General features: G+C 33.6%; 1 protein-coding gene across 1 annotated transcript in view; it reads left to right on the top strand.

Annotated features, from left to right (window-relative positions):
• The window catches only part of Art3 (arginine methyltransferase 3), a 37,177-nt gene extending 15,520 nt beyond the window's left edge, over window positions 1-21,657 (top strand). The window contains exons 7-9 of the mRNA XM_072530007.1: window positions 10,208-10,391; window positions 14,430-14,605; window positions 21,494-21,657. Of these exons, the coding sequence (XP_072386108.1) occupies window positions 10,208-10,391; window positions 14,430-14,605; window positions 21,494-21,603 (470 nt within the window). The 3' untranslated portion in view covers window positions 21,604-21,657. The remainder of the gene's footprint in view (window positions 1-10,207; window positions 10,392-14,429; window positions 14,606-21,493) is intronic.
• Window positions 21,658-27,957: the final 6,300 nt, after the last annotated feature.

Genomic DNA, 27,957 nt, shown 5'->3' on the forward strand with positions numbered 1-27,957 from the left:
GGCAGATTTATTGTTCATAAAATACTTGATAATCGAAATTACCGGTAAACTGTGTCCCTCTTTAATCATAAATTGACTGGTCGCTGGGTTGTTAAAAAATGTTGTAGTTCCTGATAATGCCTCTGTTTCATTTTCATTTGACCACCCTGTTTGAATGTTCTAACTTGCAATATATATGTATATATATATATATATATATATATATATATATATATATATATATATACAGGGTGGTCCTTAAGTAATTGTACAAAAAGAAACCGTAGATTCTGCACTTTATAATATTACCATTTAAGTCAACTTGCTTTTATAAAATGTTGATATTAAGAAAGATACAGGGTGTTAAAGTGAAAATTTAAAATTGTATTTTTTGATATAACTTTCACGTTTGTAAAGATTTATGGATAAAAATTTAGAGTTGGATGCTTTTGAGTAGGAGAAATTATAATTTTATACATACTTTGTTGAAGCTGATAGAGGGCTCCACATACGCCATATATGTGGAATAAATTTGCGCTTAACTTTTTTGCTCGTTAACCCTACAATGCGTAGCGTTGCATATTTGCATCACCCTGGTTTTTCGCTTACACGGTACCCTCTAATAAATTTTAAGCTTAGAAAACGACTTGATCCAATTATGTACTACCCGTCCATCTTGCAAACAGACCTAGAATATCGTGGGCTGCACAATAATCTTAGTTATTCAGTGTAAACGGATTCGTTCACGTGGTTGCACTATTTGTGCCTTTGTGGTGTTTTATTTTGCTAATAACTTGTTAATTATTACCAGGGTGAGTACAAAAAAATTACTGAACTATTTGTAACTTTAATAAAATAATGTTAGTTGATATAATAATTGAAGAATTTTTTTTTGAGCCTATTCTCTATACTTCCATTGTTGGATGTAGGTCTCCCCCAGTTCTCTCCATCTTTCCCTATCTTGAGCTGTTCTCTGCCATGTGGGACCTCCTTGTTTCCTGATGTCATCTTTCCACCTCATCTGTGGTCTGCCTCTTGATCTCTTTGCATTGTATGGACGCCACTTTCCGATGGCATTGTTCCATCGTCCGTCTTGGAGACGTTGATTGTGTCCAGCCCATTTCCATTTCAGTTTTGCTGCTTGTTCTATCGCGTCTACTGTCTTTGTTCTGGTTCTGATCCACTGTTTACGTTTTCTATTTTTTTTTTATTAACGCATCAACCACGCAGGGTCATTAGCGTATTTAGATTAATACAATATAGATACAATAAGTAAAATATACATTAGTTTACAATAATAATAATAATAATATCTTTGTGTGTTACAATGTTCATTTTAGATCTTTTGAAGGAGTTGGCAGTCTTTAAGATAGGAAAATATTTTTCGGGTGTCTGTATTTTCTTCTAGGGCATCTCTTAGGGAGTTGGGTATGTTATATTTGAGTTGTTCACTATTATATTTGGGACACTGTATTAAAAAATGTTTTACCGTTAGAACACTGTTGCACACTTCACACACTGGTTTATTTTTGCGCTGTATTAAATAGTCATGAGTAAGTCGTGTATGGCCGATACGGAGACGGGTAAGTATCACTTGCTCTCTCCTGTCTTTTATTTTTGGTTTCCAAAGATGTGACTGTTTGTTGACTTCGTATAGCCTTGATGGAGTGTTGTTCCAAGTTTCTTGCCATTTTTGAATTATTTTTTGTTTTAAGTATGGTTTTAAATCGTTTTGTACCAATATATTACTTTCTTCGGACATCGGGTTAGTTGGTGCGTTCTTAGCCAGTTTATCTACAACTTCGTTACCTTCAATTCCTATATGAGAAGGCACCCATAAAAAGTGAACTTGGATGTTCTTATTTGCAATGTTTTTAAGTTCTTTTTTAATAAGAAGTAGAAGGGGGTTGTCACAGTACAATTGAGTCAGTGAGGATAATGAACTTAAAGAATCTGTGATTATTATACATCTTTCTTTGTTTTTGTTTTGTATTAACAATAGTGCTTTTAAAATTGCAAATAATTCAGCTGAAAAGATGGTTGTAATTGATGGCAATTTGAAACTAACTAAGGAGTCTTCCGAATAAATTGCTGCTCCAACTCTGTCTTCATTTTTTGACGCATCGGTGTATACGTTGTAGGTATTGCTATATCTGTTTAATAGTGTATAAAACTTTCGTTTAATGACGGTTGATGATATCTCTGATTTTCTTAGGTTTGTTAGACTGATGTCGATATCAGGAATAGATATTGTCCATGGTGCTGGGTTGTGGATTGAAGAGGTATCATAGGTTTTTGGAAATTGAAAATTTAATTTGGATAAGTATGATTTTATACGAAAGTAAAAAGGATGATCAATTTGATGTGTTTGTTGGAATTTATTTGTAAATCGATCAGCAAAAACGTTATGCAGTACTGGATTATTTCGGTTTGATGACACTGCCGCTGCATATGTTAGGCTTAGATATTGTCTTCTGAAAGAAAGAGGAAGTTCTCCACTTTCCCAATAAAGACTTTGAATGGGACTTGTGTAGTGAGCACCTAAAGAAATACGTAGACATCTATTTTGGATAATATCCAGTGACTTCAAATGTGTTTTTTTGGAGGATTTGTAGACGATGGCTCCATAGTCAAGTTTTGATCGAATTATGGATTTGTAAATGAGTAATAAAAATGAATATTCGGCACCCCAGTTTTTAAAGGCAAAGGATCGTAGTAAATTTATACCAGGTAGACAGGATTTTTTTAGCTGTTGAATATGTGTCTTCCAAGTTAATTTTTTATCAAACGTCATACCCAAGAATCGGATTTCTTCTACATAATCTAGTTTTTGTTCGTGTAGATATAATTCTTTTGTTTGGATTTGATTTCTCTTTGAGAAACAGATTGCTTTCGTTTTTGTAGTGTTAAACTGAAGTCCACTTGTAGCTGACCATTTCTCAATGTCTGTTAACGCTTTTTGAATGTGATTGTGAATCGTTGCTATGTTTTTTCCTCTACAGAAAATAACTAGGTCGTCAGCGTATAATCTAGCTTTGACGGGGTTTTCAATTTGTGTTAATATCGAATTTATTGCTACTAAGAATAAAGTTGTGCTTAAATTTGATCCTTGTGGTATACCATTTTGTTGAATTTTTGTTTGGGAATATGTTCCGTCAACTCGAACTTGAAATTGTCTGTTTTCAAGAAAATTTGAAATGTATTTTAATATGTTACCCCTTATTAACCAGTTGCTGAGTGTTTTAATGATTGAATATTTCCAAACTGTATCATATGCTTTGCTTGTATCAAAAAATATTCCAACACAATGCTGTTTTATTGCAAATGCTTCGTGGATTTCTGATTCTAAGTCAACGAGATTGTCTAAAGTTGAGCGATGTTTTCGGAAACCACATTGTTCTGGAATAATTAATTTGTTTGCTTCTAAATACCACATAAGCCTATTGTTTATTATCTTTTCTAATATTTTACCTATGCTACATGTGAGTGATATCGGTCGATATGTTTGTGGATCTGATTTTGGTTTAGTTGGTTTTTGAATAGGTATTATGATTGAATTTTTCCATGATTTAGGAAATACGTTTCTGGATAAGATTATATTGTAGATTTTGAGTAGGTGTTCTTTAGATTGAGGGCCTAAATTTTTAAGAAATATAAACGGTATATTGTCGGATCCAGGACAAGTGTTCTTACAATTCTGAAATACATTTTCTAATTCTTCCTTTGTTATTTGTATATTGAGATCGTTATTGTTTTGATCGTAATATTCTATAGGATTTTTTTCTTCTTTTATTTTGATTTTTACGAAATTGGAAGTATAATTTAAGTTACTTGAGTTATATTCATAAGTAGATGCTAGTATATTGGATATTTCTTCTGGGTTTTTATAAATAGTGTTATTTTGAGTTAAAAAGTTTATTGATTTATGGGGTTTGGAACAAGACATTTTGTTGACTTTTTTCCATATAGCTGTTATAGGAGTTGAACTATGTATTGTGGTGACATATTCTCTCCAAGAGTCACGTTTGGCTTTTTTAATGGTATACCTAGCGACTGCCCTTAATTTTTTGAACTCTATAGAATTTTCTTGAGTTTTTTGTCGTTTGAATTTATTAAAAGCTTGTTTCGATTGTTTTAATGCTTCTTTGCAGTCATGATTCCACCAAGGTACCGACTGATGTTTGTGATCGTACTTAATTATTCCAACGTACTTTTTTGCTGATTCTGTGATTACGTTTGTCAGAGAGTATATTGTTTTGTCTATATCTACATTGTCATTTAGGTTTTGCAGGTTGTTTTCAACGTAATTTTGAAATTCTGTCCAATTTGCGCCTTTTAAATTCCATTTTAGTTGTTGCGGGGTAGTTGATTGTAGTTCATTGCTTATTATGATAGGGTAGTGATCACTATCATATAGATCTGGTAACACATCCCACGTAAGAATATGTGTAATTGATGGTTCGCAAATACATAGATCTATACTAGAGCCTTCACCTGTTCTTGTGTCAAAGCGCGTATGTTGTCCGTCGTTAAGAATATTTAGGTTGACTTCTTCTATTATTTTTTCTATTTTTCGACCTAGAGATGTTAGTTTTGCTGAACCCCATAACGGATTGTGTGCATTGAAATCTCCAATTATTATCCTTGGAGCAGGTAGTTGATTTAATAAGTTTGAAATTTCTTTTGAATCGGGTTCTTTATTGGGGGGAATGTAAATATTGCAAATTGAAAAAGAAATTGTGTCTGTGACTCTAATTCCAATTGCTTCAATAGCTGTTGTGAGTTTTATCAGTTTAGCGTCAAAGCTATCTTTTATGTAGATTGCTACCCCTCCGCTTGCAATTTTCGAATTTTCTCGATTTCTAAAAAAATAATTGAAATTCTTCAAGTCATGAGCTTTGTTGTTTTTGAAGTGGGTTTCTTGTAAACATATCAGACTAGGTTTATGTTTTGAAATTAGTAATTTTAACATTTCTAAATGGGTGTAATACCCATTTATGTTCCATTGAATTAGAGAGTTGAAAATGATGTGTTATTAATTTTCTATTGATGCGTCGCTTTCTAAGTCTGTTTGAAGGTCTAAGTTGATTTGCTTTAATATTTTATTTTTTATTCGAGTGCATTTGACTTTAATTTTTCGGTCCGTTAGGTAAGGGTATATATTAGTTAATAGATCTGTGACCTCTGCTGTTTCTTCTGTATACATTTTGGTGACACTTAACGGGTCTGGTGAGTTCTCACAGTTTTCAAAAAAGTCTAATAACTGTTCGTAAGTTATAGGGTAGTTGGAATTTGGGTTCTCAAATAGAGGTTTACAGTATCTTAGCATTTCTTCTAGTGTTTTTTGTGGTTTGACATTTTGATCTGATTTTACTTTCTTCTCTTTATTTTGTGGTGTAATAAAAGTAGGTTCCTCTGTAGATGTAGTAGCTGGTGGAGAGACTTGGGAGATTGTGCGTTTGTTTTGTGCTTTCCCTGTGTTTATATGCGTTGCCTTATTTTCTATATCTAATTTTGGGTAGTTTGTTGTTTCTGAATCTTCTTTGGTTAGCTGCATGTGTGGTTTTTCTTGTTGGTTATTTTGTGGTTGGGTTTCTTGTTGTGTGCTTTCTTCTTTTGATTGTTGTTGTTTAGTGTTTGTCTGGGTTTTTTGAGTTGATAGATTAGTTGTATTTTCAATTGGGTTTATATTTGGAACTGGATTATTTGATGTTGAATTATCTGTTGTAATCGCAGTAGACATTGGGCAATTTTTTGTTAAGTGGTTGGTTTGTTTACATGTTTGACAAGCTTGGTTATCTAATGAAAGGAAAATTTTGTATGTCGTTTCCTCATATGTAATAAGAAAAGAATCAGGTAAGTGCTGGTTATTTTGTGGTGTTGATGTGCCTATTCTTAGGAATGTTATAGGTGACAGAAGATTTAGTCCATGTGATTTTAATGCGGATATTAGGACTGAGTGTGGGATTGAGGGACAGACATTGGACAATACTAATCGCTGACTGGGGCTAATTAGTCTACGAGCTTGTAAGAGTTGATGGTTTATTTGAATTTTTTCATTTCTGTTTATGAAATCCTCAGCTAGTTTTTCGTTTGCTAAATAAATACATACTCTATTATTTGATAATTTTGAACAGAAGGATATCTGGGTTGGTTGTATCAGATGACTCAAAGCGGACAAGTAATCATCTAGTTTGGTATTTTCAATTGAATCAAAAATAATTGCTTGTTTTCTTGATGGAAATATATTGGATTGTGGTGTTTGATTGGTTACGGAAGAATATGTAGGTGATCCATTAAATTGATATGATGAGGAGCTGTTTGGTGTATTGTTAGTTGTAGGAATTTCAGATTGAATAGAACTATCCATTTTTAATTATCATTTGTAACTGGAGTACGGTCCTGGCAAACAACCTTCTTAGTCTGTAGTGGAACAGGTTTGGTATAAATACCTGTCCTAGATTTTGTAGGTTATCCGAAATAATATTTGATAATAGTAAAAACTGTTATGTTTAAAGTAACTTACTATCTCTGTTGTGTTTATTTTTGCTATTTCACTGCTGGATCACTAATTAACGAAAATATTTTTAGTATTTCACTAGTTTTTAAATTAATTATGAGAGCTCGATTTAAAACACGTATTAGCTACTATGTTCAGAGTCGAATGTTCACGTTTTCTATCTTTAAGTGATATACCCAACATTTGTCTCTCCATCGCTCTTTGTGCCTTCCTTATCCTATCCAAATTGGCCTGTGTAAATGTAAATGTCTGTGCTCTGTAGGTGAGCACCGGTATTATACAGGAGTTATATACCTTGCTTCGTAAGTATAGAGGGATTGTTTGATTTTTTAGAACGTAAGAAAGTTTGCCGAACGCTGCCCATCCCATTCTTACTCGTCTCGATATTTCGGCTGTTTGATTTTCTCTGTTAGCTCGGATTGCTTGTCTAGATAGATATATTCATTTACCTGTTCTATTTTTTCTGTTTGTATTTTTATTGCCTCTTGGTCTTCCGTGTTTGTCATTACTTTTGTTTTGTTGAAGTTAATTTTTAGGCCTTTTTGCAGTGATTTTTCATGAAGTTCATTCAGCATTAATTCTAGTTCTTGTCGTTCCGAGGAGATCAGGAGTATATCATCCGCATATCTAAGGTGATTTAGGTATTTTCCGTTAATACATATTCCTCTGTTTTCTCAATCTGTTGATTTTATTATATCTTCGAGGGTCAAGGTAAACAGTTTAGGTGAAATTATATCGCCTTGTCGGACTCCTCGTTTAACTTTTATATTATCCGTTATTAATTTGTCGTCCAGAATTACGGTCATGGTTGCGTTTTGGTAAATATCATGTATCAATTGTCGGTATCTTGAATCTATGCTACTATTGACCAGAGCTTCTTCCACCGCCCAGTGTTCAATGCTGTCGAAAGCCTTTTCATAATCTACGAATGCCAAGTACAGCGGAAGGTTGTATTCATTGGTTTTCTCAATTAAGATTTTTAGCGCATGTAAATGACCGATTGTGCTGTATCCTTTCCTGAATCCGGCCTGTTCCACTGGTTGATAGTTATCAAGTTTATAGGTTATTCGGTTGTTTATTATTCTTGTGAAGGTTTTATATGGTTGTGACAAAAGGGAAATAGGACGGTAGTTGTTTAGGTCTGTTCGGTCTCCTTTCTTATGTATTAAGATTGTGTTGGCATTTCTCCATTGTTTAGGTATTTTACCTTCAAACAGACATTTGTTGAACAGTATTTTTAGCATTTTTTTTATCGTGTCTTCTTCGGAGGCTTCTTTTAGCAGTTCCGCCAGTATTTTGTCCTCACCGGCCGCTTTATTTCTTTTCATGTCGTTTATGGATTTTTCGATTTCATCTTCAGTTATTTCTGGTAATATCTCTGAGCCAACATTTTGTATTTTCCTCGAGAGATTCTGTTCAGATGATAGTGGTGGGTCATTTTTAGAACTGTATAGGTCTGTGTAATATCTTTCTGTGATTTTTACTATTTCTCCTAGATCTCTTTTCTCATTGTTCTCAGCTTTAGCTTTTGAAGAATATATTTACTTATTTTGTAATTGGAAAAATAACACTCGATTCATATTTGAATCACTGTGCTTTCGGATACATAATTGCACCTAAAAATATAAGAGTTGTAACATTCTATAATACGTTCGCAAAAATGATAGTTTCATTGATATTATCATTTTTCGTTGCAGATGTCTCTTTTATATAAAGATGGACATAAAACAATTCGGTTGGATGAATTAGACAACGACGGTTTACTTGATTTACTAGTAAACATACCCAGTGGCAGTGAAGATGAATTAGATGATTTTAGTGACGACGAAGATGAAACTGAACAATCTACAAATATGCCTGTATGTATTTCTGCGGATCTGTTGGATAAATATATAAATCAGCGAGGCAGCAATGAAATGAAGATTATGGTATCTGATGTCGAACATAATCAATCAAACGGATACTGTAACGTGGATAACTCAGATGACAGTGGAGATGAAGTGGAAGAAGCTGCTATCAAATCCAACAAGACTTCTACTAATAGTTTTTCTATGACATGAGGTTATTTTATCACCTCATTGATGTAACTGTAATATATGCTTGGCTTCTTTATCGACGATGTAATGAAGGCAAGCCAAACCTTTTAAAACTTGCACAATTTAGAGTTGACTTAGCATGTACACTATCTACTATTGGCTCACGAAATGCGACGAAAATAGGACGACCATCTGACTTGCAACAACAAATCGATTTTAAAAGAAAAAAAGCTAATGTTGCTCCCTTGCCACATCAGGATGTCAGATTGGACAACCAAAATCATCTTTCCATTTGGAACAATACACAGCTACGTTGTAAGAATCCTCTGTGTGAGAATCAAACTTTTGTAGTATGTGAAAAGTGTAATACAGCTTTGTGTTTAAACAAAAAAAAAAAAAAACTGTTTTAAAACCTTTCACAAATCTTAGTTACTGTCACCTTACTACTTTATGCTGTGCTCCTTTGTGCGCAATGATGCATATATGCATCGCCAATAAAATATCAAATTAAAAACAAGATTTTGATATTTTTTTTTACTATTTTTCCCTTACTTATAATCAGTTAATCTATCCTCCTATATTTTTTTTAGTTGATAATAAAAAATTGCGCATTGTAGGGTTAAGTTAGCTTTATTTGTGGTTACCACCACATTATAGAGAAAGGGCAGTGAGAACATACTTAAATACCACTTTCCTAAACATTAGATTGTTTGTGGTAGTCATATTCCTTGGTCATGTATTGAGATATTAATATAATTATTTAATTCATACAAAATCCCAGAAGAATACTTATTATTATAATTACAATACTTATAATAAATACTGCAGCAGTTTCTTTAGAACCAATGATGCTATTTAATATGAGACGATCTTTTATGAAATGTATTGACAAATGAATTAAAGAAAATGATGGACATATCAAACACTTACTTTGAAAAAGGTTTAATGTTATTTAGTTTAACTATTTCTTAATTTGGTTTGTAAATAAAATGTTTTATGTAAAATCTAATTATTCTGTTATTTTGTCAAATCCTATTATTAATTGTCCTGATGATATATGTATTTATTCTATTTAATATTTTGTTAACTATTAACTTTATTAAAGGTATTTCATACCAAAATTCAGAAGTATTAATGTTTTTGTCTATTTGTTTCTCGTTACCTGGAGTAATTGCGTTAAATCAGAAATATGCAGTTGATTTGTAAAATGCGATTATCTCGAAAACTGTTGAGTTTTGAAGTTATTAACAGGTATACCTTTTTTATGTTAAAATAATGTATCTTTAATATTTTTTATCACAAATACCGATAACTTAAAGAGCAAAAAAGTTAGGTGCAAATTTATGCCACATTTAAGGCATATGTGGCGCCCTATATCAGCTACATCAAATTATAATTTCTGATATTTAATAATACCCAGTTGTAAATTTTTATACATAAATGTTAACAAACATGAAAGTTATTATACAGCGAAAAATAAAATTTTAAATTTCCACTTAAACACCCTGCAGCTTTCTTTGTATCATTTTATTAAAGCAATTTGGCCCAAATCGTAATATTTTAAAGTGTAGAATCTACGGTTCCTTTTTGTACAATTACTTAAGGACCACCCTGTATATGTGTGTTCTAACTTGCAATACTATTTTGTTATTATTTCTGTTATATTTTTTAGATAGATATAATTCTGTAATCAATTTCTGGGACGACGTGTACGGCTTTTCAATGAAATGTATGAAGCCGGATGTCCTTCAAGAACCATTTGTCGAAATCGTTCCTGTAGAAAAACTTCTTACTGACAGTCAAGTGGTCACTGAAATAGACATAAAAACGTGTGATATGAACGCCTGCGTATTTAGGTAGGAAAAACATTTTTTTGCGACTATTTTAAAAAGTGTATTTTATGAATCAATTGGGAGTTGGTAAAAGTGATAGTGTGAAAATAAGAAACTAGTGCACAGTACACTAATTGTGCATGGACCAAAAATAATTCAAGTTAACTGTAAACTTAAACCACATATTTTTTGAATGTCAAAAGTATAAACAACCCACCAACAACCTAATTAAAAGAATGATGGACAAGAACATCCCACTTCCTGTTAATATTCTCTTTCTACTATCACTTAATGAAAAGAAAATGTTTGACTGCTTGATAAACTTTTTGTCTGATAGTAAAGTATGCCTGTAATTAGATTTGTAACCTATGTTTAGAAAAAAAATAAAAAAAAAGATTAAAAAAAGGAATATAAAAAAAATACTTAAAAAAAATAGATAAAAAAAAATAAATTAAAAAAATAAATTAAAAAAAAAAATAAATAAAAAAAAGGATTATAAAAAATACATTAAAAAAATAAAAAAAAAAGAAAAAAATAAAAAATAATAAAAATATAGTAAAACAATCACTAAGAGGATCTAAAGATGTATACACTATGTATTTCACGTCTGTCAATAACTGAATTGTAATAAAGGTATAATATAGTATTTATTAACATAGTATGTACATTAGCTAAGTAAGGAATAATTATAATATTTTTATTATATTAATTATGTTTCATTAATTCTTTAAATATTTATATGCATATAACTGTTAATTGGTCACGTTCTATTATAAAACAATTACGATAAACCACAAATTGTTGAGTTTATGCTTACAATGCTTTTATTTACGTTTTGTTTTTTAAAAGATCAATGATTCTGGAGGCTGAAAATGCTATCAGTGCTAAATTGTTACCAAAAATATCCAAGTCAAAGTGCTATACTGCATGATTATATACGTGGAAATCTGACAATTTGCGACAATCTCTCTGTGAGCGTTACAGAAACGCATGTAGCTTGAAATATCTTAGAAAATTTATGAATGCACCATTAATATTTGACAGTAAACAAAATGTCATTAATTTCATTCGTGACTCCATGAAAGTACTGCCAATTACCATTTTGTGTAATATGGTTAGTGAAATAGTTTATTATTTCAGTTAGAGCACGAGAATTTTTTCAGTTAAATTTACAATGACAAGGAGAAGACTGCCTGTATTTTGTCGTAGAAGTTAAGCAAATACGTGACGAGCTGCGTCATGTACTGACTGCATTGATGAGCAACGATACACAGAAAATGATAATAGTCGTATTGGCATGTCAAAATTGCGTTTTAGAGTGAAAGAAAATGAAGTGAGTACGCTTAGAATGGAACGAGTTCGTGCACATCGAACGCAACAACAGCGAGCACAACACAACGTCAACTATCACTCAGAGTTTTTAAAAGTAGGATTATTGTTGTCATTATGCTATGTAAAATTAATCAAACTCGACTGTGCAATGGAACGAGACTGATTGTGAAAAAGCTAATGAATATCGTCATTGAGAAAACAATTATCAAGGTAAAATACAAAGGAGAGTTCGTGTTCCCGCATATACCGATGATCCCAATGGACTTATCATTTAATTTTAAACCTTTATAAATTCCCGTGTGTTGGGCGTTTGTAATGACGATAAACAAATCGCAAGGCCAATCGTTGGAAGTTGGAATTTTGGAGTTTTCACGTTTCACTCTTGGACAATTATACGTCACGTCAAAAAATATTGTTTATCAGAAAGCATTAAATCGATTAAACTTTTTTTATACATATTGTTTTTGAGTATTTTTTTTTGGTTGTCTGTTCATTTTCAGTTACGGAAGTTCGAAATTCACCGGGTCAGCTAGAACAATAATTAATTTATTTTAGGCAGGCATTTACATGCCTGCTGTAAGTCTCGTGATCTTGGGAGAAAGCATATTATACTATCTTATTGGCGATCTATGCTCTCTGTCAACCTCATATTTCTGTCGAGTCGTAGCAATATTCGCTATCATACGTGTCAAACACTTCCGACGATCTGACATGTCTAGAATTCCACTACACTATCTTTTTGAAAATGTTCTTTTTTATTTATAAATATTTCTTATATACAAATTTCAACTTTTCTCAAATATATAATTGTCAAAATCTTCTATTTTTTTATTAGGCAATTCTACCTGTTTATGTTTTCTTGGATAGTGCCTTGATGTTATATTGTGACTCCATCTTTTTCGTGTGTTGCTATCTTGACCACTCCGTCGTCTGTCGTTCTGCCTATATGATTGTTCCATTCTCTCTTCTTATTCAATATCCACTCGCATATATTTACCACATTGAATGCCGCTCTGATTTTTTCACTCCTTTTTTGAAGGACCTAACGGCGAGCTTTGGGAAGTGGGTCTACAGATCTAACATGGGGATATTTAAATAAAAAATAATTGAGAACTGGAACGTAACAATGCAAATAGACAGAATTTGGTACAAAAGAAAGGGACAAATAAAGGGCGCCACCTTGTCCTTTTTCAAGGGACAAGGAAAACTCGACACTTGACATACGAGAAGATTGGTTTAAGAAAGATTAAAAAAATGACAAATACGATATGATACTAAACCTATTTTTAAAACTAAAATGCACACATAGTTAAAAATAACGAGAAATAAATACACTTACCTTATATGGTCGCTCTACATTCCTATCATAATTATGGTATTATTTTCCAAAAGAAAGGAAGACTATGATAGAAATTAAACAGTACAAATTATTAGCAACAAGCTGTTTTTATTACACACTGAAAAATATATTAAACTGGACAGAATTGGTTATATTTTACATACACATATCCATTCCAAATTAATATGTGTTTACTATCTTTATCTATTGTTAATTATTGATTTGTCTCAATTACCTGGTAAAACTAGTAAAAATATTTGTATCAAGGATAATAGTTTATGGCTTTTAAACATTGAATAATCACTTTGGCATTGCACTTTAAGAATAATCCTTTCACATTCTCCGAGATTCCGAATTCACATCAGTGCGGTGCCAAAGTGATTATTCAATATTTAAAAGCAATAAACTATTTACACAAAATTTGATTGTTGTACTATTCTATGACTGTTAATCTTTTTCGCTAATAGCCATACACGCTGATGCGAGTTTGTAAATAAAAAAAGGATAATCTCATCATAAATAACTATTTAAAATAATATATTAAAATTTACCGTGACCATTATCATATCATGATATGCAGTGATGAGAATTGGCGCTTCTTATAAACTAATACAGGTTTTATGTTGTACATAAAAAATAAAGGTTATTTAGAAACAGTAAAAAAATTTGGGACATACCCCATACAAAAAAACCAAGTACTACACTGCACTAAATACATATGAAAAAAAATTGAAAATAAAATCAGGTATACTTCTTTCGTTCACCATTAAAAAATATTCAGCATTGTATTTCAAACTGTTGTTTCAAAGTTTTAAAAAAACTTACAACGAATTCTGCTCATTTTCATCTAATCGGCATATCAGTTGAAACTCCATTTCTGCTTAGCTGCTACACTGCATTTCTTGAAATGAGAACATTTTACTGTGTACTTAAATGCTTGTACTACTTAACTCTGATATAATTGTTCTCATTTTTTAAGAGTACTAAATTGCCGCCTATCTACGAGCCTATGAACTTTTCGGTTTGTATTCACAAATCTGAAGTCGACCTACACTACACTTTTGGCCGCTCCTAGGAAAGTCATGTGAAAATTCATTCTCCCACGAGAATAAAATGGAAATTCCTTAAGTGAATTTTTATTTATTTGCGTATATAGTCGGTTTGAGAATCAGCATTTATTTTAAAATCTCTATAAAAGATTATCTTAAAAGCACCACTCAACAAATATAAACAGACTTTTGAGGTTGTTTAGATTAATACTTTTAAAACGCAAACCGATATGAACTATTTTCGATTATTATGGTTTACAGGGGGAAAAGAAAATGCTACATAGTTTAGTATATAATATAGTTAACTAGATATAACTTTAAATATAAATATCTTATTTTTAGCTCAAAATTCAATTTGACCTCTACACGAGACGGAATTTTAACGGCGATTGCAGGTTACTTTGACACATTTTTCGATTTGGAAAACAAAGTGGAATTTTCTACCGGACCAAATTCAACCAGAACACATTGGCAGCAAACGTTATTCTTTTTGCCAAAAACGGTAGATATGAAAGCTGGTAAGTATTGCTTGGGTTATATGTAATTTGATTGTATGCGGTTTTAGTTTTACGCTTATTAGGCTCTTCTATTCTATACATATTAACAGATATCCGTCTAGGATCCTTATTGCATTTTTGACGTTGGGTTTCCATCTTTTTCTATTTTATGTAGTTTGTCCAATGTTTCTATCTCTCTTTCTAGAACTTTTCCCCGAATCATTTGTTGCGGCATATTGTCGATATCTCTGATATGACCAAAAAATGTTAATATAGTTAAATATGAAAATTAAATAAAATGATAATAAAATCTTAAATATGAAGAAAACGAGAGGCGATAGGTTACCCTACCTTCTTTAATAACTGATGTGTATATCCTTCTATGATAAAGATGGGAATATCATCACCAACAGAGATGGATAACCAAGGGTAGTAGAAGATTTCTATGCAGAATTATACAGAAGTTAACGTAACCATGATGAACAACTAGCATAAAAGTTTAAAAATTCAGGAAAAAGATTAGTCCATCAAGAATCGGAATTGATGCCTGATATTTCAACAGAAGAAATGAGGAACGCACTGAAGAAAATGAAAAGAAAGAAAGCGAATGGAGAAGATAATATCGGTATAGAAACCGTAAAGATTGGAGGAGACAAACTTTTAGAGAATATAAAGAAATTGTTCAACTTACGTCTGTACCAAAGTGAACTTACCATTTTATTGCACAAAGACCTATGGAACAGGCAGGCTTTAGGAAAAACTTTGACACCAACGACCACCTCTACTGCATAAAAGGCATTATAGAAAAATCCATCGAATACAACCGACCATTGGTCCCAGTATCATTAGAAAAAAGTGCAGGGAGGCGAAAGAAAACTGGATGTCAACAAAATGCCTAGAAATCGAACAACTTCAGGAAAAATACGACACCTTTAATATTCATAAAAAAGTAAAAGAAATGACAGGTAGACACAAAAAGAGACAAGCAACAATATTAAAAAATGATAATAACGAAATAGTTATGGGTACAGAAGACAAACTAGAGAGATGGAAAGAATACATACAAACTCTTTTTGACGACGATAGACCTTGTTCTCCACCATCCACAGATAATCGAATAAATGAAAAAGGCCCAGAAATAACCAAAGAAGAAGTGATTCACGCAGTAAAATCTCAGAAAGATGGAAAAGCCACCGGTCCAGACAATATCAATGTCGAAATACTTAAACTAATTGCAGATAACGAAAGTAAAAGCCTAGATTTAATAACAGCACTATTAAATAAGATATATGACACAGGTAAAATACCAACACACTGGTTAAAATCAACATTCATAGCATTACCAAAAAAATCAAATTCCTCACAATGCGATGATTATCGAATATTAAGCTTGATGTCTCATGTCCTTAAACTTTTCTCAGAATTATCCATACACGAATTTACAAGAAGTGCGAGTTCCAGATGAGTGACACTCAATTCGGATTTCTAAACAGATTGGGAACACGAGAGGCTATTTTTGCTTTAAATGTGTTAACGCAACTATGCAGAGACATGAATGTGGATGTATATGCATGTTTTATTGACTATCGAAAAGCATTTGACTGCGTTAACCATCAAAAGATGATCGAGATTCTGAGAACAACTGGAGTTGACGAACAAGACTTGCGAATTATCTCAGAACTATACTGGCACCAAACGGCAACAATTGAAATAGAGCACACAACATCCGAAGACATACAAATCCGACGAGGAGTGAGACAGGGTTGCGTCTTAGCACCGCTACTCTTTAATTTGTATTCGGAGTCTATATTCAGAGAAGCATTAGACGAGGTCCAAGGCGGAATTAAGATTAACGGAATCAGCATAGACAACATCAGATATGCTGATGATACCGTCTTAATAGCAAGCAACGCACAAGAACTACAAAATATAATAAATGCGGTAGTTCACCACAGCGAAATGTTCGGTTTACATCTAAACGTTTCCAAAACTAAAACTTTAGTATTTTCAAAGACACCAATAAACGTACAGGTGTATGCCAAGGGTCAAATAATAGAACAGGTAAATTCCATAAAATATTTGGGAACAAATATCAATAGTCAGTGTAATCCAAAAAAAGAAATCCTATCAAGAATCGAACAAGCAAGGAAAACATTCATGAGCATGAAAACATTTTTTACAAGATCAGACCTTAGTCTACAGCTTAGAATCCGAATGATCAGACGTTTTTTCTGTCTTACTGTATGGCTGTGAAAGTTGGACAATGGACTCTGAAATAGAAAAAAGAATAGATTCCTTTGAGATGTATATATACAGACGAATGTTGAGGATTCCATGGGTACAAAGAGTTACTAATGTTGAGGTACTTCGTCGCATGTGTAAACAAAAAGAATTACTAAGAATAATCAAAGAGAGGAAAATGCAATACTTGGGTCATGTGTTGAGAGGCGAAAGATATGAATTACTTCAAGTTATACTGGAAGGAAAAGTACAGGGCAAAAGATCAGTAGGAAGACGCCAGAACTCGTGGCTGAAAGACCTGAGGAGATAGTTCGACCGCTCATCCGCAGAGATCTTTCGCGCAGCAGTTTCCAAAACTACAATTGCCATTTGGATCGAACCTTCGAAAGGAGACGGCACAATGAGAAGAAGAATTGGTCCCAGCTTTAGTAGACTTTCGCAAAGCATTCGATACGATAGATATTAACAGCGTAATGAGAGCGTTGGAGGAAAGTCGCATAGATCGGTACTCCAAACTGATCGCGAATATATACAATAATGCAACCATGACGAGAATACAGAAAGAAACAAAATATATAATCTGGTTCGGACATGTTAAAAGAATGCCAGAGTACAGATGGCCTAGAAGAGTACTGGAAGGGTTCCCTCCTGAACGAAGAAAGAGAGGACGACCACGGAGAAGTTGGCGCAACGATATTGATGAAGCAATGGCGGCAAGAGACTTAGAAGAGGCAACTGCATAGGACAGAAAAAGATGGAAATTGGGGGCGGAGAAGCGGCGACAGCCGTAATAAATCCGTTATTATTATTATTATAACAAAATGTATAAAAGTCAAAAGAGGAATCAGGCAAGGTGACACGTTATCTCCCAAATTCTTTACGCCAGTTCTCAACGTGCTTTCAAAAAATTGGAGTGGGATGCCAAAGGAATCAATGTTGACGGCGAAATGCTCTCTCACCTACAATTTGCGGACGACATTGTTGTCCGTTGAGATTGGAGCTATGCTGACTGAGTTAGATGCTGCCGGTTTGATCAGGAAAACTAAACTGCTGAACTGCAACGAAGTTCTTTGGGGGACGCCGAAACACTTTCCTTAACCCAGGCTACAGCAACCAAACTCAGAGTAGCTTAATGACGAATGGAATGCTCGCTACGTGGACTAAATCTCAGAGACAGAGACGACAAAATAATCGCTGGGAATTGGCTGCAGGAAGCTCAGGACCGACAGTACTGGAAGAAATTAGGAGAGACCTATGCTCAACTTTGGACGCAGAATGCTGGACGATGATGATGATGATGATGATATCGTTCTAGCTGTTCAAGGTATTCTAAGCCTTATTTTGCAACACCATATCTTAAATGAATCAATTTTCGCTCGTGAAACATTCTTATTTGCTGTTCTTGTGATCCAGAATTCCAACTCATAACTGAATATTAGAAAAAGAAAACTTATCTTAGTATTTTTTGTTAAATCCTCTTACTCTTCCTATAGTATTAGATAATTGCTTCAATTTTGTATATATATGTATGTATATATTGTATAAGTTACGAATTAGGAACCAGTTATGTCCTGGTAACCTCTCGGCGATTATAGTGACTATTATAGTCCTTTATTTAAAAGAAAAATACGATACGATGTACTTTTATATGGCGAACATTCGTTTCTGCTGTATCTTATATTTATTGGCAATAAACAAGAAAGTAGTTTCTGGACGATATTCTTTTTTTATTTCATGAGCACTCATATTCTTGGCATTCCAAGTATATCTCGAAATTCCTTAAGAGACTTTTTTGCAGTTAAAATATTGTATGCTCTTATACGGAGTTGTTCATAAAATTTACATAGCTGGTTCTAACCATTTTAGTATTTTCTCAGTCAATACTAATCTATGATTTTTGTTGTGTTAACCATATGGTATACAGAATCTTTTAGGAATTTTTTTAGGCTTATCAGAACGTTCGGATCTAGATGATATTATCCATATATAAATCTTCCCAGTATTTATCTTAATTTTTTGTATCATTTCGCTCTTTACAATTAGATGGGTTCACATGAATTATGATTTTACCATGTTTTGTTAGTTTATCTGTCACATCGTTGTCCTATTACGTGTGATTTCAAATATAGGTTAATTACATTACAATATAAGTTCTTTTTTTTACTTCTTTATTTTCTTTTTATTCTTCTTACCTTTTACTTATATTTTTCTTATTCTGTATCTCTTACTGATGGTAATCTTCTTCTTCAAGTTCCACTCCTATCGGACATTGTAAATCATTCTGGCAATTCTAATTTTGTTGGTTACACGCCTGAATAGTTCAATGGAACTGCATTCAAACGGAGATTGCATAGCCACGAGATTTTACGTCTTTCTACGCTTCTTCTACCTTTGATTTTGCCCAGTATTATATTCCTTAATAGTTCGCATTTTTCACCTCTCATGATGCCCCAAGTATTACAAGTTGCTAATTTTTATGGAATTTAAAACTTTGCACTGCTCTTAGTTGTTCGAGAACTTGTGCGGGTTTGCGATCCATCCATGATATTTTCAGAATACATCGGTAACACCACATTTCGAATGCTTCCAGGTTTTTAATGTAGGATTGTTTCAGTGTCCAGGTTTCAACCCCATGCCAAAAGGGGTAAATATATTCTGTTAAAAGTTGAGCATGCAATTTTAATGCGGCATCTTATTTCTTTTGTCTGATCAGTATCTTCTGAGATCCATGCTCCAAGGTATTTGTGAGAAGATATTTGTTCAATTTCTGCATTATCTAGTACTAGCTTAACTTTGATGTTTTATGCTTTTGTAATACCATGAACTTGGTTTTCTTCAAATTTATTTTTAGTCCATAATCGTTGCAATGTAGTTGTTGAGCAAGGTGTTGCAGTTCTTCTAGTGCCCCCGCCAGAAGGGCGGTATCGTCAGCATATCTTATGTTATTAAGTGGCACACCGTTTGTTATTAGGCCCTCATTGACTTCGGCCAACGCTAATTCTGAGATGTATTCACTGTATAAATTAAAAAACAATGGTGATAAAATACACCCTTGGCGCACCCCACAGCGAATCTGGATATCCTCAGTCAGTTCATACTTTCGCTGTTTGATTCCAACAGAGGTTACATATAATAATTCTAATGTATCTACTGTCTGATGGTAATTTAGAATTTTCCAATTAGTGTTCAATGTTTTTCTTGTCAACTTTAGGATTGGGTTCTTGGTCCGGTCTTTACCACCTTTTTTTGTCGGAAATATTTCACACAATTTAATGTTTGTCGAGGCATGTTCAAATATTCTTTGTGGTCAAATTTTTCTACGATATTTTTTATGTTTAAGCTAATTAAACATTATATTACATTAGAGAAGGAATTACAAAGATTACATCAGGAATGAGCAAGTTTTTATTTACAGTTGGTACTTGTTTTTCAGTTGTATGAAAATTAATAGACCTTGTTCAACTGTTTGTAATTTTATTTTTGAAGAATTTTTCCATCTCTTACTAGGAGTGACAAAACCGTATATATTTCCTGCTTCAATTTCGCGGTCATCCTTTGCAATATTTTTGATGCTACTTTTTGATGCTAGCCAAAAAATCTCAGGTTATTTATTATTCTTAATATTCTTGTTTTAGATTGTTTATCAAATTACCTGTCATGCTGTGACAGGTAATTTGACACGTTTGCGATCAACAGCGCTCTGTGCCGTAATTTGAAATCTGCTAGCGCCGCACACCCTACGTTCACGTCTATTCCTATTCTGTTTAAACTGTACTTTATATATAATATATCTATAATTCTACGCAATAATTTTAAATATACAAAAATATATAAGATACCCCATTAAAACTAACAAAGTCGTTAGCGACTCCCGGTTTTTGGGGAAGTGATAGCGAACTGTAAATATTTTAGATGTGTAGATGTCATCATGGCCACCAAAAGGAAAATCCTTAAGTTCTGCAGTGCAGTCATTTTCCATCAGCACACATATATCAGTTATCTAGCTAATCTGACACCTATTAAGGACAGAATCCTATTCCTCAGCAGGAGGTATGTCCTTCGAACCATCACAGGCTCGAACAATCGAGCAAAACAAACACTAAAGACGCCTTGCAATCGCCGAGGCAAATACTCATCAGGATTCCTAAAAGAAAAGTTCCGTTCCCTCCAGCTAAACTTCTACACAACACTGGACACGAACTTCCTGATGAGTATTTTGATATTCTAGAATCATTTCCCATTAAATATCGCAGCTAAGCCAAAAATGCTGATTAAGAGCCATTCCTGGTATGGCTGGTAACCCCTGAAGTGCCTCCTTTGACTTGTTAGGCTTTCTTCACCTATAATTCTTCTTGTGCGCTTCATCACATCACAACATATCGTCCACACACACGACACCTTCTGCACCCCAGCTTTTAGCAATCCACTACATCTCGACAAGCCAGCATCAATGATCACGTTTGTCACGCCCCCACTACTCCGCAAAAAAAACAAGGAGTACCCCTGTCTTGAAGAGGTGACAGCCTAAACAAGGTAAAAAGTCTGGATCCAACCCTATTTAATCCATCAATATTTACCTCAATATTTTTTACCAGTTGCTAACAGCGCACAAGAAAATTGTGAAAGTAAATGTACATTCATATTAAACTGATTGTTTTTTAATTGTAGGAGATACCGTTGAAGGAACGATAAGTTGTAAAAGGCTGACGAAAAACGTGCGAGGACTATCAGTAACTATAACAATCGGATCGAACAAGTATCAATATATTATGGACTAAAATTCATAACTTTGTATGTTTTTTAAGTTTTTTATTATACAAAATATTTATTAAGACGTTTTATTAATTATTTCTGCAAAAGCTAACTGACAAGACTAACAAATATTTTTTTTACAGAGAATTTTAATTCACATTCAAATAAGCGTATACGTTGCTTTAAGGGTTAATTTACTTGCTTATTTTTATAGAAATCAACTACACTTACCTACAAATTGTAGTATACTCACAGACGAGACCACAGCTATATTAAAAGCCTTAACTTTTTTCAAAACAAGTAACACGATGAAGGGCGTCATCATTACAGGTTCATCAGGTGCATTATTGAAATTAAAGCAAATTTATACAACAAATCCCATTATACAAGCAATAAAAAATGAACTAGAAATACTTCATGGGACACTAGAATCTTGGGGAAGTGAAAAAGAAGATCAACTAGCAACTACAAGCCGTATCAACTTAGAAGATACTACAAAAATTACAAAATATCCTTATAGTGACATGAAACATCTGATTTAAAGTTCATTGCAATAATATTTGGCAAAATTACTGCATCTAAAATGGCTAAATACAAAAAATACTGAAGACCATCAAGCTTACAAAGAAGCCGATAGACAACTACGAAAAATGATAAAACAAGAAAAGAATAAAACATGGGATCAGAAATGTCAAGAAATCAATACATACATCGGAGGGAAGCAATGTACAGAGGTATGGAATTTTATACAATCAGTAAAAAATACAGGAAAAGACAAAGCACACATACACACCATAAAACCAAGATAATGGAAAGATCACTATGAAAGCTTGCTGACAGAGACAAGACAAGAATACCTAGCGAACTCCCCAACACAGTCAGTACATATACAAGGAGAGGAAGCGAGGGTAGACATCGAAACAGTAAGGAAAGCTGTAATGACCCTAAAGAATGGTAAATCCGCTGGACCTGAGGGAATCTATGCTGAAATGCTGAAGAATGGAACTTATAAACTATTTGAAATATTAACTTATGTGATCAATCAGTGTCTAAATGGACACCCAGTACCAGAACAATGGAGAACGGCATACATGTCCTCAATACACAAAAAGGGGAACAAAAGGAATTGTAATAATTATAGAGGCATATCGGTAACCAGCACCCTGAGCAGACTGTATGGACGAATTTTGAGAAATATGATCGAGGAAGAATATAAGCACAACGAAGAGGTAGAACAAAGCGGGTTCCGTGCAGGAAGATCGGTAAAAATCTAGAAACTCATATTACTTTTGTAGACCTGCAAAAAGCATATGACAACATCCCCTTAACAAAACTGTGGACAACGTTGAAAAGATCTAACATCAACCACACATTGATAAATGCTGTACAAGAACTATATAGAGACTCTAAGGCACAGATAAAAACAGGAAAATATCTAACGGAAGAATTCCTGGTTACAAAAGGCTTGCGACAGGGATGCTGTATCTCACCAACCTTATTCAAGATATATGTTGCAGCGGCATTGGAAAGATGGAAAAGAAAGGTACATAGGATGGGTATAGAGCTTAGCAATAAATGTATATATACACTCCAGTTTGCTGATGACCAGGTAGTGCTAGCGACCGACAGGGAAAACATGCAGTACATGCTAAGAAAACTGATAGAAGAATATAACGACTGGGGAATGAATGTCAATACAACAAAAACCAAATATCTTTGTATTGGAAACGAGTCAGATAACATAGACCTCGAAAACGGACAACATATTTCCTGCTGTCAGAGCTATGACTACTTGGGTGTTGTCACTCAAGCAAAGAAAGTCTTAGGATGTCTCAATGGTATACTGTGGAGTAAAGAGATAACGAAAGGAAGGAAATTTAATATATATGAGACCATGATTAAAACTACTCTTCTTTAGGGCGCTGAAACATGGAGAATTAGTGAAAAGAACAAAAAGCGAATAGAAGCAGTAGAGATGGATGCAATGAGAAGATCTTTAGGTATTTCCAGACGAGACCGAATCAGAAATGATGTAATAAAACAGCGTATGGGAATAGAAGGAAATATAACTCAATATATAGAGAAGAAACAATTAAGGTGGTATGGGCATGTTCAACGGATGCCAGCATCAAGACTCCCCAAAAAAGTAATAGAATGGCAACCGATAGGTCGACGGAAAAGAGGAAGACCCAGATTAGAATGGCAACACGGCGTAAACAAGTCCATGAGCGAAAGAAATTTAACAACAAACGACTGCGAAGATAGGAAGAGATGGTGCTTAGGTATCGGACAACGTCGAAAGACGTTCTAAACCGACGTATATATAAAATTACTGCGAAAATTCGGCAACCAAATTAAACTCAATATGCCCAAAGGTGAACAGCTCTTTGAATAACCCCACAAGTAGACCAGATCAATTAATTATAAACCGTTTACGAATTGGCCATACTGCTTTCACACACAAATTTTTAATCAGTAAAGATCCACCACCAATTTGCAGCAACTGCTCCACTTCATTGACAGTGAAACACTTTCTAAGAAGAATGCATGGAATTTCAGACGACCTCAAATCCATCCTGACAGATAAAAATTTAAATGTATTAAATTATTTAAGAGATATAAAATTGTATTATACTATTTAATGTACATAATCATATTAAAACTATTGTGTTTGTCATCCCACTAATAACCCTGCGTGGTTGATGTGGAATAAGTGTTTTTAAATAAAAAAACTGAAATTAATTACGGGTCCAAATAGTAATATTCAAGAAAAGGAAAGAAACACTAGAAGAACAACCAGAAGTGTTTAAAATAAAACGCAATATAAATGGTAAACGCCAAGCAAAGATAAGAAATTTAACAGAAAGCAGAAACAAGTGAGGTTTCAAATCTAAAACAAGGTTGATAAATAGCATCCTAACCTTCATACTGAAATATGCATTCCTTGGCTAGGGACACACGACCAAAACTAACACGAAGTAAATCCATAACAGAAGCCTAATATAAGCACCAAACGTATCTCGATATGTGACACGTGTGAAATTCGCCGAGCTAGAAATAGTCCAAATCACATCTTCCGATAGATAGTAGAAAAGACCCAAACAACAACTGCTTGTTTAAGTCCATAGGAATAATACAGGTATTATTCTCAGGGAATATTCAAGCCATACCCAAGGAATCGCTTAAATCAACATTTATTACATTACCGAAGAAGTCTAATTCAAAAGAATGTAATGACCATGCGATAATCAGTCTTATGAGCCACAAACTTTCCGAATATTCCGAAAAATTATACATTTAAGAATATATAGAAAAACTTGCACACTATATTGGTGAATCCCAGTTGGGTTTTAGAATAATAAGGATATTAGAATAATAACTCATCTTTATTTTAATCAGACTACCAACGTTGGAATGGATAAATAATTTTCTAAAGAAATAGCGACACAAAGAGATGTGGGTTGCGTGCTTTCACCATTGTTATTTAATTTGTATTCGGAAGAAATAATTCAAAAATTACTCGAAGAAACCACGATTGACATAATAGTTACCGGGAGATCTATCAATAAGATTAGATAACCTAATAGCAGAAAATATACAAGACTTACAAACATTTTTAGATCCGGTGGTACACGTTAGCGAGGAAAGTGGAATGAATGTTAAATAGACCAAATTTATACAAAAGACAATTACAAAAACATAAGACACTTTAAATATAAGAGGAACGACTGTAGAAAAAGTCAACCAATGTAAATATCTGGGTAGATTGTTACCGAGGATAACGTCTATACATAATAAATAAGAACGAGAATTGGACAAGCAAGATCAATATTTAATAAAACGAGAAAAGGACTGTGCAGCTTACAATTGAAATAAGAATATTACGCTCCTATGAGTTTTCCGTGCTACTTTATGGAGTAGAGGAGTGGACCTTAAAGAAAGAAATTAGTGATCGATTAGAAGCATTTGAGATGTGGTGCTACAGAGATAACGAAAATAATCTCATAAGAAACCAAATCGATTACATTCTTGTTAAAAAATGGTAGATTTAGAAATGTTATTAAAAGCATGAAAACATTATAGTGCCGATGCAGACGCCGACCACAATCTACTTCTTGCCAACGTTAACATTAAACTATCAATCAAACAGCGGTCGTAAGGGTGGAAGATAAGATAGTAAGACAAACCAGAGTAAGACAGGGATGTGCTGTCGCCACAATTATTTAATGTGTACTCCCAACTAATAATTCATAAGGCACTATGGGAAAGAGCTGAATGTGTAAGGATTGGTGGGAGCATCATTAATAACATAAGATAAAATATAGACGATTTACAAATTCTTTTAGAAATCATTAACAGAGAAAGCAAAACTATGGGATTAACAATGATTATAGATAAAACCAAATACATGGTGATCTCGAAAACCTCTGTTGACAACACATATATCTGACATTGGAGTATCTCGAGTAATTATAAACTCACAGTTGGATCAAGATGAGGAGATAAAGCTCAGAATTAAAATAGCTCGAAAAGGATTTATAAAATTCAAGTCAATATTTACAAATAAGAAATTGAGTATGGCTATCAGATTGAGGTTCGTCGAATTTTATGTATGGTCGCAACTGCTATATGAGGTAGAAACTTGGACTATGAAAGCTCAATCCATAAAAATTGGAGGCATTCGAATTGTGGCTATATATGTACTGTAAAAGTTTCAAACGAAGTTTTAAGACGAATTGGACATAGCAGAGAGCTTATGCACTCAATTAAAATAAGAAAAACATAGTGTCTTGGCCACATACTTCGAAACGATAAATACTCTCTGCTACACGTCATCATGCAAGGAAGAGTAGAGGAAACAAAGAAGAAATCTTGGCTGATGAATATCAGATTAGACTTCAGTATTGAACAGATATTTCTCGTTGCAAAAGATAGGGAAGAGTTTAAAGAACTGATCGCTAACCTTCGCTAGAAGACGACACAATAAGAAGAAGAAGCCACAGAAAGATATTAAAAATAAGCTGGGTGGACAGAGTAACAATTATTGAGGTGCTTAGGAAAATGAAGAAAGAAATGGAAGTAATGCATACAATTAAGATAAGAAAGTTACAATATCTGGGTCATGTGATGAGAGGAGATAACTATTTGTTGTTACAGATGATAATACAGGGTAAAATACAAGGAAAGAGGAGTATTGGAGAATTGTAAAGGTAGCAAGGAGAAGAGCAGAGAGTCGGACAGGGATGTGTGCTGTCGCCACAATTATTTAATGTGTACTCCCAACTAAAATTTCAGGAGGCACTATGGGAAAGAACAGAATCTGTAAGGATTGTTGTGGGCATCATTAATAACATAAGATAAAATATAGACGATTTACAAACTCTTTTAAAAATTATTAACAGAGAAAGCAAAACGATGTGACTAACAATGAATACAGATAAAATCAAATAATTGGTGATCTCGAAAACCCCTGTTGACAATCTGTCCCAAGCCGTTGGCCAGTAAATGGGGAATTGCTTTTACAATAACTGCAATTACTTAGTTACACCCTTTTCAGAGGACCATGTCTGATTTTAACTATCAAATCGATTTAAGTTTAAGTAGGTGTTAAAATGTGTTGTACTTTTATTTATTTAAATAAAATGCCTTTAATACTGATAGATACTACAAGCGTAGTGGTTTTATTTCAAGATAGTCGTCGTCTTTGGTATTTCAAGATAGTTGTAATGCTAAATGATTGTCGTAGTGTCGTTCAATGAGCCACTCAGCGATTTAATGTAGCGGTAGCTAAACTAAGAAGTCAGAATTAGGCCATAGAATGGCCATACAATATGATCGGTTGGTTTATGGTCTCTTGTCAATTGAACTGACAAAATCTTCTGAATGCTGTGAGAAGCTTTTTTCTCACTTCCAAGAAGACGAAAGTAAGTTATTATCCAAATGAACCGCCTTATGTTCACCAATAACCACAGAACATCACAAAGCTCGACTTGCCTTTGCAAGTAGAGCACGAGGATTAATTTGTCTAATGCAATAATGCGAAAAGAATAAACTATCGAGGAGGCTTAGATATGGTTTGGGCTGATATAAGTGCCCGTACTGAATTGGTTCTTGTGGATGGAGATTCTATACTGCGAGCAAAATACATTACAACTATTTTAGATGAGCATGCGTTACCCACTTGCGATAGTGCAGTATGCTGTATGAATTGGCCAGCTTCCTATCTCACTCCAATGAGTCACACTGCGATGACAGGCAGCAATATAGAAGTGGCAATATATTCATAGTTTTTTTAGTTTTTGGTCCTAATATATCGAATTATACAAATATATGCATCCACGTTTTCCACTTATTTTCTGAGGATAAATAAAAGAAAATAA

The sequence above is a fragment of the Diabrotica undecimpunctata genome, chromosome 4 (genome assembly GCF_040954645.1).
Source record: "Diabrotica undecimpunctata isolate CICGRU chromosome 4, icDiaUnde3, whole genome shotgun sequence".
Taxonomy (NCBI): Eukaryota; Metazoa; Arthropoda; class Insecta; order Coleoptera; family Chrysomelidae; genus Diabrotica; species Diabrotica undecimpunctata.